The sequence below is a fragment of the Triticum aestivum genome, chromosome 2B (genome assembly GCF_018294505.1).
Source record: "Triticum aestivum cultivar Chinese Spring chromosome 2B, IWGSC CS RefSeq v2.1, whole genome shotgun sequence".
In the NCBI taxonomy this organism is placed as follows: domain Eukaryota; kingdom Viridiplantae; phylum Streptophyta; class Magnoliopsida; order Poales; family Poaceae; genus Triticum; species Triticum aestivum.
This window is the reverse complement of record NC_057798.1, coordinates 703,977,718-703,998,447: the sequence shown is the minus strand read 5'-3', so window position 1 is coordinate 703,998,447 and position 20,730 is coordinate 703,977,718. Positions and strand designations below refer to the sequence as shown.

Below are 20,730 nucleotides of genomic sequence, written 5' to 3'. Positions count from 1 at the left end.
CGGTCCAGGCCGCTTCATCCCACAATACCGTCGAAACAAGATAGGACTAGTAACGGTAAGCATATTGAACAAAATCAATGCCCACAACAACTTGTGTTCTACTCGTGCATAGAATCTACGCAATAGACCTAGCTTATGATGCCACTATTGCGGAACGTAGTAGAAATTCAAAATTTTCTACGCATCACCAAGATCAATCTATGGAGATTCTACCAACAAGAGAGAGAGGGAGTGCATCTTCATACCCTTGAAGATCGCTGAGCGGAATCGTTGCAAGAACGCGATCGGTGGAGTCGTACACGAAGCGATTCAGATCGCGGCCGAATCCGATCTAAGCACCGAACAACGGTGCCTCCGCGTTCAACACATGTGCAGCCCGGTGACGTCTCCCGTGCCTTGATCCAGCAAGGAGAGAGGGAGAGGTTGGGGAAGACTCCGTCCAGCAACAGCACAATGGCATGGTGGTGATGGAGGAGCGTGGCACTCCAGCAGGGCTTTGCCAAGCACTGCGAGAGACGAGGAGGGAGAGGGGTAGGGCTGCGCCAGGAGAGAGGGAAAACTCATGTGTTCGGCAGCCCCAACACCCTCACTATATATAGGGGAAGGGGAGAGGGGGCCAACCCCCTCCAGATCCCATCTAGAGGGGAGGGGCGGCGGCCAGGAGGGGAGGCTTGCCCCCCAAGCAAGGTGGAGGCGCCCCCCTCCCCTAGGGTTTTCAACCCTAGGCGCCTTGGGCCCTTGGGGAGGGGCGCACCAGCCCACTAGGGGCTGGTTCCCTCCCATATTCAGCCCATCAAGTCCCCCGGGGCAGGTGGCCCCACCCGGTGGACCTCCGAACACCTTTCGGTGGTCCCGGTACAATACCGATAACCCCCAAAACTATTCCGGTGACTGAAAACTGGACTTCCCATATATAAATCTTTACCTCCGGACCATTCCGTAGCTCCTTGTGACATCCGGGATCTCATCCGGGACTCCGAACAACATTCGGTAACCACATACAAACTTCCTTTATAACCCTAGCGTCATCAAACCTTAAGTGTGTAGACCCTACGGGTTCGGGAATCATGCAGACATGACTGAGACAGCTCTCTGGTCAATAACCAACAGCGGGATCTGGATACCCATGTTGGCTACCGCATGTTCCACGATGATCTCATCGGTTGAACCACGATGTCAAGGATTCAAGCAATTCCGTATGCAATTCCCTTTGTCAATCGATACGTTACTTGCCCGAGATTCGATCGTCGGTATCCCAATACCTCGTTCAATCTCGTTACCGGCAAGTCACTTTACTCGTTCTATAATGCATGATCCGTGACTAACTACTTTCACATTGAGCTCATTATGATGATGCATTACCGAGTGGGCCCAGAGATACCTCTCCGTCACACGGAGTGACAAATCCCAGTCTCGATTCGTGCCAACCCAACAGACACTTTTGGAGATACCTGTAGTGCACCTTTATAGCCACCTAGTTACATTGTGACGTTTGGTACACCCAAAGCATTCCTACGGTATCCGGGAGTTGCACAATCTCATGGTCTAAGGAAATGATACTTGACATTAGAAAAGCTTTAGCAAACGAACTACACGATCTTGTGCTATGCTTAGGATTGGGTCTTGTCCATCACATCATTCTCCTAATGTTGTGATCCCGTTATCAATGACATCCAATGCCCAGGGTCAGGAAACCATAACCATCTATTGATCAGCGAGCTAGTCAACTAGAGGCTCACTAGGGACATGTTGTGGTCTATGTATTCACACATGTATTATGGTTTCCAATTAATACAATTATAGCATGAACAATAGACAATTATCATGAACAAGGAAATACAATAATAACCATCTTATTATTGCCTCTAGGGCATATTTCCAACAGTCAGGGGGGTCTCCTGGCTGTCCACGAGGCAGGGGGTGCTCCCTAGGGGGGTGGGCATGGCCCCCACCCTCGTGGGCAGCCCGGGACTCTTGTGGCCCAACTCTTGCACTCCTGGGGCTTCATTTGGTCCATAAAAATTCGTCAAAAATTGGCACGTCAATTGGACTCCGTTTGGTATTCCTTTTCTGTAAAACTCAAAAACAAGAAAAACATAAACTGACACTGGGCTCTAGATTAATCAGTTAGTCCCAAAAATCATATAAAATAGCATATAAATGCATATAAAACATCCTAGATGGATAATATAATAGCATGAATACTTCATAAATTATAGATACATTGGAGACGTATCATTTACGACAGACCTTCGGGTCCATAGTTATTAGCTAGATGGCTTCTTCTCTCTCTTCGATTCTCAATACAAAGTTCTCCTTCCTCTTCTTGGAGATCTATTCGATGTAACTCTTCTTGCGGTGTGTTTGTCGAGATCCGATGAATCGTGGGTTTATGATCAAGTTTATCTATGAGAAGTATTTGAATCTCCCCTGAATTCTTTTATGTATGATTCGTTATCTTTGCAAGTCTCTTTGAATTATCAGTTTGGTTTGGCCTACTAGATTGATCTTTCTTGCAATGGGAGAAGTGCTTAGCTTTGGGTTCAATCTTGCGGTGTCCTTTTCCAGTGACAGCAGGGGCAGCAAGGCACGTATTGTATTATTGCCATCGAGGATAAAAAGATGGGGTTTATATCATATTACATGAGTTTATCCCTCTACATCATGTCATCTTGCTTAATGCGTTACTCTGTTCTTATGAACTTAATACTCTAGATGCAGGCAGGAGTCGGTCGATGTGTGGAGTAATAGTAGTAGATGCAGAATCGTTTTGATCTACTTGTTGTGGACGTGATGCCTATATACATGATCATGCCTAGATATTCTCATAACTATGCACTTTTCTATCAATTGCTCGACAATAATTTGTTCACCCACTGTAATAATTATGCTATCTTGAGAGAAGCCACTAGTAAAACCTATGGCCCCCAGGTCTATCTTTTATCATATAAGTTTTCCATCTACTTTTATTTGCATCTTTTATTTTCCAATCTATATCATTAAAATACCAAAAATATTTATCTTATCTTATTATCTCTATCAGATCTCATTTTTGCAAGTTTCCGTGAAGGGATTGACAACCCCTTTATCGCATTGGTTGCAAGGTTCTTGTTTGTTTGTGTAGGCATGTGGGACTTGGGAGGAGCCTCCTACTGGATTGATACCTTGGTTCTCAAAACTGAGGGAAATACTTACGCTACTTTGCTGCATCAGCCTTTACTCTTCAAGGGAAAAACCAACGCATGCTCAAGAGGTAGCAGTGTGACTTGGACAATAAAAACGATATCCCTTTCCCCTATGAGGGTATCCAATGAAGAAACAACTAGCTGTTTTTGGATCCAATTTCTTAAGTTGTGGATTGAAAACTTTAGCTTCATCAGGGCAACCCCACACTCGTAAGTAATTCAAGCTCGGTTTCTTTCCCGCCCACATCTCGTAAGGTGTGTTCGGTGCTGACTTAGTTGGAGCAAGATTTAGTATGTGTGCAACTGTCTTTAATGCCTCTATCCAAAGGCTTACTGGTAAACTAGAGTGACTAAGCATGATTCGCACCATATCCATAAGGGTGCGGTTGCGGCGCTCGGCCACACCATTTTGTTGTGGTTCACCAGGCATTGAGTACTAAGCAATGATTCCATTTTCAGATAAGAACTTGGCAAAAGGTCCAGGAATCTGCCCATAAGGAGCATGCCTACCATAATACTCTCCCCCGCGATCAGACCGTACAACTTTGATTTTTGCGTTCAGTTGATTTTCAACCTCCGCTTTATAGACTTTGAATTTCTCCAAAGCTTCCGATCGGCCACGTATGGGATAAATATACCCATAGCGGGAAAATTCATCTGTGAATGTAATGAATGAATCAAAACCATCTACAGACTTAACATTAAGGGGTCCACATATGTCGGTATGAATTAATTCTAAAACCCTTGTGGCTCTTACTGCTCCTTTCTTAATTGTTTTTGCAAATTTTCCTTTAATGCAATCGACACATTTGTCTGCATCTGAGAAGTCTAATGGGAGGAGTATTTCATTTTTAACTAAGCGTTCCATTCTCCCCCTTGAAATGTGGCCCAAACGACAATGCCACAATTTCGAAGAATTACTAACTCCTTTCCATTTCTTCTCAACATTAATTTCATCACTCACATGCATAACTGAATCATTATTAAGAGATAACATGTATAGTTGGCCTCGTCTAACACCGATGCCTACATTCTTATTACATTTGATCAAAGCAAATTGTTTCTTACCAAAATGGCACTCATACATATCATCATCTAAACGAGAAACTGAAATCAAATTCCTACTTAAGGTAGGCACATAAATAACATTATTCAATCTAAGAGTGTGGCCAGTGTGTAGCTCCAACGTGAGAGATCCCACTGCTTCAACATCGGCCTCAACTCCGTTCGCAACCTTAAGCTTTCTTGTTCCTCCTCTTATGGTTTGGATCGTATCGAATCCCTGCATAGAGTTAGCAACATGAGTGGTTGCCCCTGAATCAATCCACCATGACTTTATAGAAAAATCAACATAAAGAGATTCATCTACAAAAGTAATTTCATCAATACCTCTTTTGTTCATCCATTTTAGAAAGCCTGGGCAGTCCCTTTGATAATGACCCTCCTCTTTGCAGAAGTTACAAGCATTTTCTCCAGCAGTGGAGCTGCTAGGAACAGAAGAAGAACTGCCGGCTTCTTTACCCTTGAATGCCTTAGGGTTGAATGGCTTAGTGCCTTCTTTCTTGACTTGCCGTTTCTGAGGCTTGGGGAAACCTTGCCCGTCATGCTTTCTCTTGTTAGAGCCAACATGAAAGACATGGTCTTTCTTCTGCCTCATGATCCTCTCTTCCTCCTAGACGATCCTTGCGGTCATCTCAGAGAGTTGCCATTTTTCCTTTAGAGAGTTATAGTTGACCTTAAATTGTTCAAACTCTTCTGGAAGAGACTCAAGAATAATTATGACAAGAAGGGCTTCACTTAAAGAACACTCCAAAGCCTTAAGTTTGGTGTAAGCATTTACCACCCTCAATATGTGTTTCCTAACGTTTTCGTCAATAGTGTATTTCTGAAGAAGCTTAGCAAAAAGCTCATGAGCATACACTTTGTCGGAGCCTTTAAATTGCTCCTCCATTTCAGTGAGGAATTCTTTAGCAGTGTCTTTCTTAGAGAGTGAGGAATTCTTTAGCAGTGTCTTTCTTACAGAGTGCTTCAGAAATGTCCGGCGATATTGTCGCTTCATGATGAGAAGCGCAATATGGTTGGACTTATTCCACTTTTCCATCTTAACATCGTAGTCCTTCTTGAGTTCTGCATACCCTGTAGCACCTGCCACAGGTGCCACAAGTTTTTCTTCCCTCAAGGCATAGTCAAACTCATTACAACCCAAACATAATTCGACTTGGGACATCCAACGAGGGAAATTACTCCCTGTGAGTGGTTCGATCGTGTCGGACCGGAATGGAGCGTAAGCTGAAAACATCATAAAAATTCATAAGTAAACTTGCATGATTATAAATTACGTTGGTAAATAAACAAACATGCAAAGTATTTAATTTCAACTCCATGTCAAAACACCATTGGGCAGAAAAAACATGGAATTAAAATATCATAGGGGATGACTCATAATAATAAAACAACGTTGGTCCAAATTAAAATTAGAGTCATTTCATTCTCAATTTAAACATCAACATAAAAAATATTATCATTATTTGATGTCTAGAAAAGTTCATCATCCAAAAACACATAATAAATCCTGAATAAAATATCTCGTTGGATCAATTTTACTCGGAATAATAATGTGTTTATTATATATTTTTTATGCATTTTCTGGTTTAAACAGTGCAAAACATAATATTTATTAACTTATTCGCACTGGAAAAAGAACAGAAAAAAACGCGATGGCCCAAATCCCCGTGGCTACACGTAAAAGAGCCCAGCTCAGCCGCAAAAACACGTTAAAAAACTTTTCGCTGAACCATCACAACCTGGGCCGCAGCCCACGGTCCAAAATGGCCCATTAGTGCCCGTCGGCCCAGCAGGGAGCCGCGTGATGCTCTCAGTCATCGGATCGAGCCGACGGCTCGGATAGCCCCGCAACTGAGCAAAACCAGTGGCCCGGTCAAACCCTAGACCATTTCCTCCCCTCCTCCCCGATTCTCACTCTCTCACAAAGAGATGGCGTTTGACGGCGGCCCGAAAAGGCGTGCCGGCCATGGCGGCGCGCCGGCTGCGCTCGCCGGAGCAGCATGCCGTGGACGATGTCCGGCGTGCTCCTTCGTCGAGCGTGGTTGCTGGCGTCCGTGCACATGGCGCATCAAGGAAGGAGGATGGACACCGGCCACCGCGGCATGAAGGGCGACGGCGACCCGCGCGGCGTAGGCCACACAGGGGCACGTCCATTCGAGCGGCGGCGGTAGCTCAAGTTCTTTCCGCGCATCGTCCCGAGGACGGCGGCGTCACGGCGTCTCCGCCCTCGCACTGCGGTGGACGCAGTGCGGGCCCCGAAGGGAAGAGGCGGCTACGCGGCGCATTAGGTGAGGATTCTCCTCATTTCTTCTCCAATTCATGTACATCAGTGCTTGATTTGGGGGGGGGAAACAGTCCTAATTACAGAATTAGGGTTCTTTCGAATGGAGGATAAATTCTAGGGTTCTTAAACATGAGGGGTTGCTACTGTTGACTTGCGTATATCCCTGTGCCTTCTATTTTGCTAATGCATAAACAGGACTTAAACATGATCAATTTTAATCAACTTAACATGAAGGTGAGCATTAGATCTTAACTTAGATTAATTAAAATTGATGAACATATGTGGCAGTACTGATCCCTAGCAGACTAGATTTAAAACATGATGATTTACAGAGGGCATCAAGACAGTAACATGCATATTTGGGATAACCAGGGGCTAAAACTTTCAATTTTGATCATAAAACCCTAAACCTGACTTGATCTAAACTTGAAGTTGATCTACAGATCAATAATATAGGGACCTATTGCAATCAAAATTGACGACTGATTCCGTTGTTGGATTAATTATGCATCTCTAGGATGCCATTAGATTGCATCTAGATCACCTAAAAGCATGAACAGAGAAGGGTTTAGGGGATCATTACATGTCACGACAGTGGACATGATCGCCTGCTCGATGCAGGCGTGATGTAGGGGTGTGATGTAGTCGAGGTAGAAGTCCTCCTCAACGTCCTGATGCCCTCAGGACGCCACCGGCACTGCACGGGGATGGCAGCGGCGGCTGGAGTAGGTCTTCCCGTCGCTGCAGCGCTCCCCTTGATCGGATGGGGTGAGAGAATATCGGGAGGGGAGTGAAACCGTACGAGAATTGTGATCGCGCAGACTGCCAACCCTCTCCCGTACCCCCTTTTATCTAGCGCTGGCGACAGGGGACCTAAACCATCAGTTGGTTTGGGTGCCCCCGAGCCTTAGTTGGGATAAGGCCTTTTTCATTAAGGTTATCTTTCTCTTCTTTTTTTCTTAAACTAATAGATCTAAGTGCCTGTTTAAGCCGTCAGATCAAAACCAAACATCAATCAGTAGGAAAATCTTCTATATGTGTAGTGTTACTCCCAGGGCCGTACAACACATGCAACACAAATTTTCAAAAGCTATATATGTGTTGCAAAGATGTAAAATTCTGAATTCTTATCTACTATTCTAGTAGTATCTTTTAGCTGGAACAAGTGATCCTTCTAGAATTCTTTTATACAGAATCTTGGAGTTTATCTCCATTAAAATATGTTTTTTTTCCCACGCATAGTTTTGAAGCCCTATGATATCAAATCAGGTATATATTAGGTTTGTGTCAAGTGCCTTTTTAGAAGAATTTCTCTAGGCTAGTGCAACGTTACCCGAACTAGCACTCATGACATGGACATGATTCTGAAGATTCTACTTTCACCATTAAATTATAAATAAAGATGCTATTATTCGGCTTCATCCCAAGTCCTGCCATATTTTTCTGAGAGGGAAGTGCTGCCGCCTGGAAGAAGACTGGAGTGTGGAGCTGGCCGCTGGGTAGATTATTATTACTAGTAAATGCTATTGGAACGAACTTGGTTAATCTATTCACTGACAGAACAGTATAGAACATAACTTGACTCTTGCTCCAGCACCGCCGGCCGTAACCTTACACGCCTACAAAACCATCATTGCTCGCACCAAGCCAGCGGGGAGAGAGCAAAGCAAGAACCGCACGGCACGACACTCTGCCAGTGGAGTGACATCCATCGATCGGCATGTCGACGGCGTCCGAGCAGCAGCAGCAGCCGCCGCCGCCGCACCGGGGGTCGTGGAGCATCGGCGGGACGGTGGAGCTCGTGGCGGCGTTCACGGCGGTGTGCCTCGCGCTGTACGGGGCGGTGCTGTACCTCAACTATCTGTACGTACGGTGGAGCGGGCGGGACGGCGTGCACCGGACGGGACCCGACCCCGAGGCCGGGCCGGCGACGAGGAAGAGGGACGGCGGAGGAGGGCTCGACGAGGCGGCGCTGGCCGCCATGCCGGTGTTCAGGTTCAAGGCGGAGCCGCGCGGGGCCGGCGGCGGCGAGGAGTGCGCGGTGTGCCTGGGCGCCATGCAGGACGGCGACGCGGTGCGCGCCCTGCCTGGGTGCAGCCACGCGTTCCACGCCGGGTGCGTCGACGTCTGGCTGGGCGCGCACGCCACCTGCCCCGTCTGCCGCGCGTGCCCTGCCCTCCCGGTTCCGGCAGCGAAGGACGGCTCCAGGACGGCGGAGACCGCCGGACGGGAGCCGGACCCGGAGAGCCCGGTATAGCATGCGTGCGTGCGCCATCCCCGAGCTGTCAGGCCTGGTACAATGGGAGGTGCTTAGGGAAGGTGTTTAGAAAAATAAATCAGGTTTTCTTAAGCATCGATGCTTATTTGTACAGGATAGACGCTTAACTAAGCGCCTCTTCTGTAGAAATAGACATCGGTGCTTTAGAAAAACCCAGTTTATTTTTCTAAGCATCTCTCTAAGCACCTCCCATTGCACAAGGCCTCAGTATGGGTTGAGGTACTTCTCTTATTATGAGGTTGAGTACATAATGTTTGTGTTAGCTTGCTTCTATCGGGGCCGATAATTTTATCTCATGGCTTGTCAGTTGTAATCCTACTTGACTTGTGCATATTGGTGATGATAAGTGAAGAAGTTCTCCAGACCACTCTGTAATTAAGTTCGTACGTGATGTATTTGCAATTGTGGCCAGTCAGATGAGGAAATTGTGGATGGATGACGCGTATGCACCGCTGAAAAGGACATGGCAATTCCTTTCGTGGTGGACAATACATTTTTTTAATCCCATGTTCAAGAATGTCCAGATAAAGATAAGATTAAGGCTTTATACACTACCACAACGACACCTGAATGGTTGAGCGACCAAGTGCGCGAAATTTACATTTCTTTAACCACGAGAGTAAATATCTCTGACGCATGAAGCACCGAGGCTAGCGTCACTGTCATACCTCGGATCGATCATAATCCATTTTGGAGTAAGTCGTGGGCAGTGCCGGCGGTAAAAAAAAACTGCATTTCAACCGCTGGGGACTGGCCAGCTGAGCATTTTGTCACGTATACGTGACAGATCACGCACCGGCAAAGCCAAGCTGCAGAAGCTGTGCACTCGTGTCGAGCAGAGGTAGCACACACAAGGGCATTCCATGGAGACTGAAAGGAGATGACATACGCTATCTGCATAAAACTGTGCACTGCTCCCAATGTTAACCGCGTACACGTCGAGACCAAAATTCGGTGCACTCTGCGCTCCCTCGGGTACTAGTTTCATTCAACTTCTGAAGTTGAAGTTGGACGAAAATCCTGTGTTAAACGAAAGTGGGCAAAATGCAGAAAACAATAATCTGCATTAAAACTCTCAGTACAAAATGCCGTGCATTTGGTGCACGTTCCAGAGAAGAAAAAAAAACTCTCCAAAAAACAGCTTTTGCTGCAACCTGAACAAACCTAACCATTTAGTCCTTTGGTGATTTTGCATAAAATAGCAGCACAGCTATGACTTTAACATTAAAAAAGGCTACAAAAGTTACCATGTTTGCTTATTATGCAACAGTCCCCGCCAAAAAAAAAAGCTTATCATGAACAAAGAACATCCACACGCATTTATATATATGATCTTCAAACTCACTCGCACATAAATGCACTTATAAGTGAACAAATTTAACTGATAAAAAACAAAAGGTGCACATAATCGATTAGATAAAGACACAAATATGAAGCACTTGTGAGCATGTACAGTTTCTAGGTACGGGTCATCTGTGAAATGACGCATCAGTAGATGAAACTCAAGGCTTAGTCTCCTACCAACCAGTCATACTGAATAGAGTACTGATGATGTTACAGTCGTTGCCGCTTCAATTAAACATACATGAAACTACTGATGATGTTACAGTCATTACCGGTTCAATTAACATACATGAAACTTAGCGCATACTGTCATCGCAGCATCTAAAAAACTAAAGTACCAAAGCATTACATCAAGAGCTCACTTACTCCTGATAGGCTTATTCAGCTAGCGAAGAAGAAAGCTCTCCGTAACTTCCCTTTGCACATTTCCCACCAGCTCTCTGTTTCTGTCTTCTGTCCGTAGAATTCAGAGTCTGCACCAACCCTCAAGACACGATCTCTCACAGCTATCAACAGTTCATCTAAAGCAGTGATTTTACTCACAAGAGAGTTCTTCTCATCCTCAGCGTCAACACAAAGTAGGAAGGCATCTATCTCTGCAACATTTGCTTCCCCATCCTTAATCAAAGCTTCTTTGAATGAGCGTAATGCTGTTATGAGGACAGATGAAGCCGTTTCTGTGCCCTCAGGACCAACATCCCCCAAAATGTTTCCAGTAACTTCAGATTCTGAATCCACCTGTGAAAAAAGGGAATTCGGTGTAAAAAAAAGGAATTCAAGTGTTTGTATGGACAAATATGTGCAAGGCAATAGATTCTAGCGATACAGATCATTTTATCTAGCTTTTGCAGAAGCAATGAAGGTGAAATAAGATACTACGTCGCTGCCATTTAGAACACTTTAAATATACAATTATTATGATGATATGAAAGCAATTGAAATAGTAACAGCTAAGATTTGATGGAATAAACGATGGTTCAAATTTTATTATAGTTGAGTGTCTTAACTATAGATCAAACTAATATCTGGAATAAAAAAATGCTAAGGTTTTAGGGGGTTATAGTGATCGGTGCATGTTTAATTGGCTTTTACACCCCTAATTAGAAACCAAACAAATATATATAGGATAACAAACTCATCTATCCAATTGGAATTTATCTAGCTATTATTTTTATTTTAGTGAACAATAGAAAAAAGGGTTACGATCTAAGAGAAAAAGTGATCAATTACAATTCAGTGATAAAAAAAACACATCCGTAACTGGGTTCACGAGAAAAAGAAACAAAGTTGAATATTTTTGCTATTTGGAAACAGATTGGAAGATGCTGACTGTTTTTGGACGCTGATTTTTAAAAGAATGTGGCCTATTTGGACTCTAGATGGATTAACTAGTATAAGAGATAAATTTGCAACTAGAGAACACATATACTTTGCATCCCTCCAAAAACATGCAAGAGGTTAGATAGTGCCATATGGATAATCGTGTGTACTATCCAATAGTCGAAGTCGAAGCTTGAATGACACAAAGTTCTCACTGGCATCAAATTATGCAACACATATTCATTAAATAAGACATAAATTTAAAGCTGAAGTAGAAGACAGCAAAATGCATAAGGAGAATGAAAATGCATAAAGAGAAAGAAAACATAACTTACCATTGAAAATATTACTTATGTATATCCAAATATTTAAACAAGAACAACAACAAAGCCTTTAAGTCCCAAACAAGTTGGGGTAGGCTAGAGTTAAAACCCATAAGCTCTCGAAACCAACTCATGGCTCTGGCAGGTGGATAGCTAACTTTACCCCTATCCATGGCTAGTTCTTTGATGATATTCCAATCCTTCAGGTCTCTCGGAACCAACTCATGGCTCTGGCAGGTGGATAGCTAACTTTACTCCTCTCATGTCAAGTTTGGTCTATCCCGACCTCTCTTGAGGTTATTAGCACACAAACCGTCTGCTATGCACTAGCGCTTCTAGAGGCTTGCGCTATATATGCCCAAACCATCTCAAGCGATGTTGGACAAGTTTCTCTTCAATCGGTGCTACCCCAACTCATCACGTATATCATCATTCCAAACCCGATCCTACACATCCATCTCAACTTGCGTATTTTGCTACACCAAACTGTTGGACACGTTGCCTTTTAGTTGGCCAACATTTCGCGCCATACAACATCATTGGTCGAACTGCCGTCCTATAGAACCCGTCTTTTAGCTTTTACGACACTTTCTTGTCATGGAGAACGCCAGAAGCTTGGCGCCACTTCATCCATTCGGGTTTGACTCGATGGCTTACATCTTCATCGATGTCACCATCCTTCTGCAGCATTGACCCCAAATATCATAAGGCGTCCTTCTAAGGTACCACTTGCCCACCAAGGCTAACCTCCTCCCCCTCGTTGCTAGTAGTACTGAAACCGTACCTCATGTACTACATTTTAGTATACTAAGCCTATAACCTTTCGATTCCAAAGTTTGTCTCCATAGACAACTTTCTATTAACCCCCATCTGACTATCGTCGACTAGCACCACATCATTCGCAAAGAGCATACACCATGGGATATCTCCTTGTGACCTCATCCATTACCACAACAAAAAGATAAGGGCTGATCCTTGGTGCGGTCCTATTTTAATCAAAAAGTCATCAGTGTCGCCATCAATTGTTCAAACACTTGTCACAACATTCTCGTACATGTCCTTGATGAGGGTAATGTACTTTGTTGGGACTTTGTGTTTCTCCAAGGTCCACCACATGACATTCCATGGTATCTTATCGTAGGCCTTCTCCAAGTCAATGAACACCATATGCAGGTCCTTCTTTTGCTCCATGTATCTCTACATAAGTAGTCGTACCAAGAAAATGGTTTCCATGGTCGAGCTCCCAGGCATGAAACCAGACTGATTTTTTGTCACGCTTGTCATTCTTCATAAGCGGTACTCAATGACTCTCTCCCATAGCTTCATTGTATGCCTCATCAGCTTAATTCATGGTAATTAGTACAACTTTAAACACCCCCTTTTTCTTGAAGATTGGTACTAATATACTCCGCCTCCATTGTTCGAGCATCTTGTTAGCCCGAAAATTGAGGTTCAAGAGCTTAGTTAGCCATACTATTGCTATGTCCTGAGGCCTCTCTCCACACCTCAATGAGGATACAATCGACCCATCGTCTTGCCTCCTTTCATCCTTTTTAAAGCCCTCCTGGCCTCGGACTCCTGAATTCGTCGCACAAAACGCATGTTTGTATCATCAAGGGGTCAGCCAGCTCAATGATAGTGCTCTCATTCTCTCCATTGAAAGCTTGTCGAGATACTCCCGACATCTATGCTTGATCTCCTTGTTCTTTACCAGGAGTTGATCTGCTCCGTCCTTGATGCATTTGACTTGGTTGACATCCCTTGTCTTCCTATCTCGGATCTTGGTAATCTTATAGATGTCCCTTTCATCTTCATGTCTAAAGACCGGTAGAGGTCCTCATACACCTAACCCCTTGCTTCACTCACGGCTCGCTTTGCGGTCTTCTTTGTCACCTTGTATTTCTCTATGTTGTCACTTATCAGCACTCCTATTCCAAGTTTAGGCATCTGAAACAATCTTTCTTCTCCTTAATAGCCTTGTGGACATCATTATTCCACCACCAGGTATATTTAACTTAGCTTCCCTTCTACTTCCCATGGTCACCCCAAACTCCTTTAAGTCACTTTGCGAATTCAAGTTGCCATCTTCATCCACATATTTGTCTGCATCACCTCCTTCCTCCCAAGGGCACCTCCTTAATAACCCTCTCCTTGAAATCCTGAGATGCCTCCCCCTTGAGCTTCCACCACTTTGTTCTAGTTATTTTGGCGCGTTTATCCCGCTGGACATGAATAACAAAGCGGAAATCAGCCGCCACAAGCTTATGTTGAGGGACAACACTCTCCAGGTATCACTTTAAAATCTAGGCGAGCACGCCTGTCTTCTCTTCTCTGGAGGATGAAATCAATCTGGCTAGAGTATTGACCACTACTAAAAGTCACTAGATAGGATTCTCCCTTTTTAAAGAGGGTGTTAGCTATGGTCATGTTGTAGGCTAGAGCAAAGCTTAGGATATCCTCTCCTTGATTCCTGCTACCATAGGCAAAGCCACATGCACCCCTTCAAAACATCTGGTAGATGTCCATTGAGGTCTCCTATGAAGAGCTTCTTGCCAATAGGTACACTCCTTACCATGTCTCCAAGCCTTCCCAGAACCCCCCCCCCCCCCTTCATTGGGGCCTATTTTCAGAGCATATGTGTTGATAACATTGAGAACTAAGTCCCCAACTACCAACTTAACTAGGATAATCCGGTCCCCTTGCCTCTTAACATCTACCACTCCACACCTTAGGCTCTTGTTGATGAAGATGCCCGCTCCATTCTTGTTTTTAGTTGTCCCGTGTATCACAACTTGAAGCCAGTATGCCCCACCTCCACTTTCTGTCCCTTCCATTTGGTTTCTTGGACGCATAGGATATCAACACCTCTCCTCACCACTGAATCAACTAGCTCACGTAACTTATCCGTCAAGGACCCTATGTTCCAGCTACCTAAACGGATCCTGCTACCCTTTGCACTCGTTGAGTCAAATGCAAAGACCCTCACTAACTTTTCACTACACCCGTGCATCGATGTAGCGCACCATTAAGGATGCGATGACCCGATCCTAGCTCACTTATCACCGTATCCAGATCTAAGATACGACGTGCCACCAAGGAGGCGACAGCCCAACCATTGCCCATTTAACACCACACCTGGGTTCCTGTATGGTGCTTCGCTAAGAGGGATAACCAAATAGTTAAACATTATTGAAAATTCTAGCTATTGATATGATAGTTTTATGATTATGCTACCATATAATCTACAAAAAACCCTCCAAATATTTGAACACAACTGACGAATCTAGCTACTCTATTCATATACTAGTTACACATTATGTTTGTGGAGCTTTATATCATAATGCTATACTATAATCTACAGAAACCCTCATGCTATAAGTTCACAATTTTGCATCCATGTAGTAATGTACAAGTAGTTGAGGCTGTCTGCTACTTTTTTGAAGGAATGGGAATAGCGTTGCCAGCTCTGCTACTATGGAGTGAATTGCAGAAAACCACCACATTGAAGCATAGGATTGCAGAAAAGACTCTTCTACGAATTTGTGCCAGAAAACACTGATTTTTGTCCTAATCATTTGCAAAAAACACTGATCGATCGTTTTGGGCATTTTAACCTCGATTATGACAGATGGAGCCCACCCTTTACTGACGTGGCGTAACGGCCTTTTTGCCAAAATCTCCTCCCCTCCCTGGAAGTTTTTCCCCCAAAAAACGTCCTCCCTCGTCAGTGAGCACGCGGTGGCCGGCGGCAGCTCGGCCGCAAAGCGGAGTAAGCGGCGGCGGCGCGCAGCTCAGGTGCGGCTCTGCCCTCCCAGCGGAGCAAGTGCGCCGTCGCTCGGGCGCGGCCCCGCCTTCCCGGCGGAGCAAGCGGCGGCGAGGCGCAGCTCGGGCGCGACCCTGCCCTCCCAGCGGAGCAAGCGGCGGCGGCGGCGCGCAGCTCGGGCGCGACCCGGTCCTCCCAGCGGAGCAACCAGCGGCGGCGAAGCGCAGCACAGGCGCGTGCAGCGGCGGCGCGCAGTACAAGCCCTTGCAGCCGCCGCGCGCAGGGCCCAGCTGCCGCCTTCTACTCTGGTGCTCGTCCCACCACCGCCCGATGCGGTTGCGGCAGCACCGGCCGACGAGGACGAGCTGTCCTCTTCCTCCTTTGGGCGTGAAAGCCATGGCTGGGAGCTGATTGCGTTTGGACTTTTGCCTAAAGGGTGTCTATGCAAAAATGCCAGGGCCCCACATGTCATAATCGAGGTTAAAATGCCCAAAACGATCGATCAGTGTTTTTTGCAAATGATTAGGACAAAAATCAGTGTTGTCTGGCACAAATTCGTAGAAGAGTCTTTTCTGCAACCTTACGCTTCAATGTGGTGGTTTTCTGCAATTCACTCGCTACTATGAGTTAGGTAAATAAGACATGTTACTTGGACTAAAACCGATAGCATATATTCACAGCATTAAAACAATCCAATCCTCTCAGGGAACTTCATTCCATGCAATCAATGGACCAAACATAAAAAGGAGTACTTAGCAGTTAGCACCACGGTCACACAAGAATAGGCTTACCATGCTGCATACCAAAGGAGGCCAGGCCAAGTAGGGATGGACAGGGCATGGAAGTTGCTCTCTGTTCTTAAAATGCTGGTTCAGCTCCGCTGTTTCCAGAGAGAAGGACAGGAACCACTCAGGGGATTTGTACTGATCCATGGAATTCTTCCAGGGGGAAATAGAAAGGTAGACAAAACCACTGAAAACCGTCATAAGCCGCACTGAGATTGTATCTTCCACTGAACAGTTGGTGACCTCCATAAAGCTAGAGTGCAACGGAAACGTATTGTGCAGCACAAATCGCTGGACGCCGTCATCACTGTCTGTCAAGATCCAAACAGAAAGTGTGCATTCCTTCTCATTTACGATACAGAGCCTCCCATTCTTGGTCTGACCAATCTTAAATTCTGGGTATACCACTCTCAAGGGCGGCGGCAGATCTATTAGAGAGAACTGAAAGGTATCTGTGTTGAGCACCAAAATGTACTCGCTGAGAGATGCCCCGCCCACAGACTCGCATTGCCAACAGATAAACCCATCCACCAGCGTGCGGGTTGTACGCCTGAATCCCTCAGGCAGTAGCGCGGCCGTCTCCGGGAAAATCTGCCACTCCATGGTGTCCGATGAGAAGACGGCGACGCGTGCCCAAGGCCGCGAGTAGTCATGACGGACAGAGACCACACGGGGCGGCCTCTGATCCTCTCCGGGGGAGAGTGTGTGGAACTCAAGGGTGGTGCCGTCGGGCATGTCATGGTGCTCCTGGGGGTGGAGAAACAGAGCCATCGTTTGGGGGTTGTAGTAAACTTCCTGCTTGGTGCTCCGATGCTGGAGAGCGATGAAGCCTTCATCGTACGCAATCGAAGGATCGGAGAAATCGACCCCCCACTCGGAAGCGTCGTCGTCTCGGAGGGGACTGAATCTGGCGGCAGTGGGGGGGCGTGAGGCGGGGAAGGTAGGTACCGTGCGCATGTAGGGTGTGAGGAAGAGAGCGAGGAGCGGGGGCGCGTGGAGCGCACGGAAGCTGCGGCGAAAGGCGCGGGACGAACGGACGGCGCCGAGGAAGGTGCGGCAGGTGAAGGCGGCGGAGGCGAGGCTGGAGAGGTCCGGGAGGCGGAGGAAGATCTCTCGGAGCTGGTCGTCGTCGAGGGCACTTATGGTGGTGGGAGCGGGTGGGATAGGGTGCTCCGGCGGCGGCGGCGGCGGCGGCGGGTGGGAAGCCATGGCTGCCGAGCTCAGGCGGCCACGGATTTGGGAGACCTAGCCGCTTGAAAGTTTGCTTTTCCTTTTTTCTTTCGAACGGGAGAAGCGTCCCAAATAACCAGAGCTGCATTAAACGTAGAGCGGTGTCGGTGATACGATGCAGTTTACAGCAGGGCCCAAATGGAACAAAGGTTCACAGACCTCCCCTTGATTTTTACAAGCAGGGACTCCAAAGAAAGAATGCAAAAATGCAATCCGATCCAAATCAGGCCCAACGGATCTACTTACGCCGTCGCCAGGTCCAAATCCTCTTTCGGTTGGCAAAGAATCCTCTATGATTTTCAAACTTCAAACTAAGGGTATATTTGGGGGACCGGTGATGGTAACAATGTGTATAGGTCCATGGATCACAACTAGTCTGAATAGGGTGGTGATGACAATTGACAAGGAGGGGTGGTGCCATTATTTAGTTTTTTGACGATTTGATTGATCCCATAATGCGAGTCTTGGACGAAGGGTCGGTGAGAACTAGTATGGTGATTGGCGTTTAAAAAGAAGTGCTGCTCATAGCAAAGACCACAAACACTGAGAATATCGTAGTTTTTTTTTTGTTTTCATTGTTACTCGGTTGATGACATTACATTTGTCTAGCATAAGGGTATCGACAAAAATTAATGTATGGTCACGGAAGTTCATTTCCACGAATCTTACGCTGCTGAGTTCAATGGGAATCCAAATCCACTTTTAGGGATATAGATGAAGTCTCGCTCAGTAAAGAGAGTCTTGTTTGGTTTTTCTTTCAAGGATTTTTTCTCCCTGAGAAAAATGATGTGTTGGTCGGAAAATTCGAATCTGAACCCGAGCTCATCTGCACCTGCGCTCACGAAAAAAATCAAAATAAATACTAAAAATGTTCAAAAAAATCTAAAAAATTGGGGTGGTGGACAATTTGATGCGTGAGGTACGCTCCATTTTTCAAAACATTTGGACTTATGTGCAGCTCTCAGCAAAAAAGACAAATCGGAGGTCTGTAAAAATGTGTACTGTTCATATACTGTTCTGGTCTGATTTGTCTTTTTTGCTGAGAGCTGCACAAAAGTCCAAATGTTTTAAAAATTGAAGCGTACCTCACGCATCAAATTGTCTACCACCCAAAATCTTTTTGGAATTTTTTGATTTTTTCTGATTTTTTTTACGAATTTTTTTTGACCGGATGCAGATGCACCCGGGCACCGAAACGCCGCTCTCGTGTTGGTTAACATATCAAGAGGTCTCATTCCAAAACTTAACACAACCCCACAAGTCAATGTACGACCGCTTCCAATATTCTAAAAATATACTAGATCAATAATCATTTTAGCAATAAATAATTATATGCCAATCACTTTTAAAAATAATTATTATATACTCCCTCGGTTCCATAATCATTGTCGTGGAGTACCAAACACCCGCAGTTCCATTCACATTGAACGAGCTTGAATCTTCGAGTGTTCTCGGTTTAGAGTCAATGTAGAACCTCTCGCTATGCCAAAAATATCCCGAAAAATATTCATATGCATGTCCAGGAGTGTATTAATAGGCTTGAAATCACAATGGATGATGGTCCTCCCACTATCATTGTGTAAATAGGCCAATACATAGGCTATGTTAGTACTGTTGGGGAACGTAGTAATTTCAAAATTTTCCTACGCACACGCAAGATCATGGTGATACATAGCAACGAGAGGGAAGAGTGTCGTCCATGTACCCTCGTAGACCGAAAGCGGAAGCGTTAGAACAACGCGGTTGATGTAGTCGTACGTCTTCACGGCCCAACCGATCAAGCACCGAAAATACGGCATCTCCGAGTTCTAGCACACGTTCAGCTCGATGACGTCCCTCGTACTCCGATCCAGCCAAATGTCGAGGGAGAGTTCCGTCAGCACGACGGCGTAGTGACGATGATGATGTTCTACCGACGCAGGGCTTCGCCTAAGCACCGCTACGATATTGTCGAGGTGGATTATGGTGGAGGGGGGCACCGCACACGGCTAGAGATCCAAGGGATCAATTGTTGTGTCTATGGGGTGCCCCCCTGCCCCCGTATATAAAGGAGCAAGGGTAGGAGGCGGCCGGCCAGGGAGAGGCGCGCCAAGGGGGAGTCCTACTCCTAGTGGGAGTAGGAGAGGTGGAAGGAAAGGGAGAGGAGGAGAAGGAAAGAGGGGGGCGGCCCCCTTGCCCTAAACCAATTCGGTTTGGGCCTTGGGGGGCGCGCCCCACACTCCCCTTGCTGCCCTCTATTTTCACTAAGGCCCATGTAGGCCCATTAAGCCCCCGGGGGGGTTCCGGTAACCCCCCGGTACTCCGGTAAAATCCCGATTTCACCTGGAACACTTCCGACATTCAAATATAGGCTTCCAATATATCAATCTTCATGTCTCGACCATTTCGAGACTCCTCGTCATGTCCGTGATCATACCCGGGACTTCGAACAACCTTCGGTACATCAAAACTCATAAACTCATAATATAACTGTCATCGAAACCTTAAGCGTGCGGACCCTACGGGTTTGAGAACTATGTAGACATGACCGAGACACGTTTCCGGTCATTAACCAATAGCGGAACATGGATGCTCATATTGGCTCCTACACATTCTACGAAGATCTTTATCGGTCAAACCGCATAACAACATGCGTTGTTCCCTTTGTCATTGGTATGTTACTTGCCCGAGATTCGATCGTCGGTATCTCAATACCTAGTTCAATCTCGTTACCGGCAAGTCTCTTTACTCGTTATGTAATGCATCATCCCGCAACTAACTCATTAGTCACATTGCTTGCAAGGCTTATAGTGATGTGCATTATCGAGAGGGCCTAGAGATACCTCTCCGATAATCGGAGTGACAAATCCTAATCTCGAAATACGCCAACTCAACATGTACCTTCGGAGACACCTGTAGAGATCCTTTATAATCACCCAGTTACGTTGTGACGTTTGGTAGCACACAAAGTGTTCCTCCGGTAAACGGGAGTTGCATAATCTCATATTCATAGGAACATGTATAAGTCATGAAGAAAGCAATAACAACATACTAAACGATCAAGTGCTAAGCTAACAGAATGGGTCAAGTCAATCACATCATTCTTCTAATGATGTGATCCCGTTAATCAAATGACAACTCATGTCTATGGCTAGGAAACACAACCATCTTTGA

At 45.7% G+C, this 20,730-nt stretch overlaps 2 protein-coding genes across 2 annotated transcripts; one reads left to right on the top strand and one right to left on the bottom strand.

The window, feature by feature from the left end:
* Positions 1-8,145: 8,145 nt before the first annotated feature.
* On the top strand, positions 8,146-9,359 carry LOC123042201 (E3 ubiquitin-protein ligase ATL6-like). Its single transcript, XM_044464705.1, has one exon. It carries the CDS (start codon positions 8,255-8,257, stop codon positions 8,789-8,791), a length of 537 nt encoding a protein of 178 aa, XP_044320640.1. The 5' UTR covers positions 8,146-8,254; the 3' UTR covers positions 8,792-9,359.
* Positions 9,360-10,224: 865 nt separating this feature from the next.
* Positions 10,225-17,645, bottom strand: LOC123046831 (uncharacterized). The gene is made up of 2 exons (XM_044470258.1): positions 16,354-17,645; positions 10,225-10,894 (listed from the first exon to the last, which is right to left on the bottom strand). Exons 1-2 carry the CDS (start codon positions 17,554-17,556, stop codon positions 10,538-10,540), a joined length of 1,560 nt encoding a protein of 519 aa, XP_044326193.1. The 5' UTR covers positions 17,557-17,645; the 3' UTR covers positions 10,225-10,537.
* Between the last annotated feature and the right edge of the window lie 3,085 nt (positions 17,646-20,730).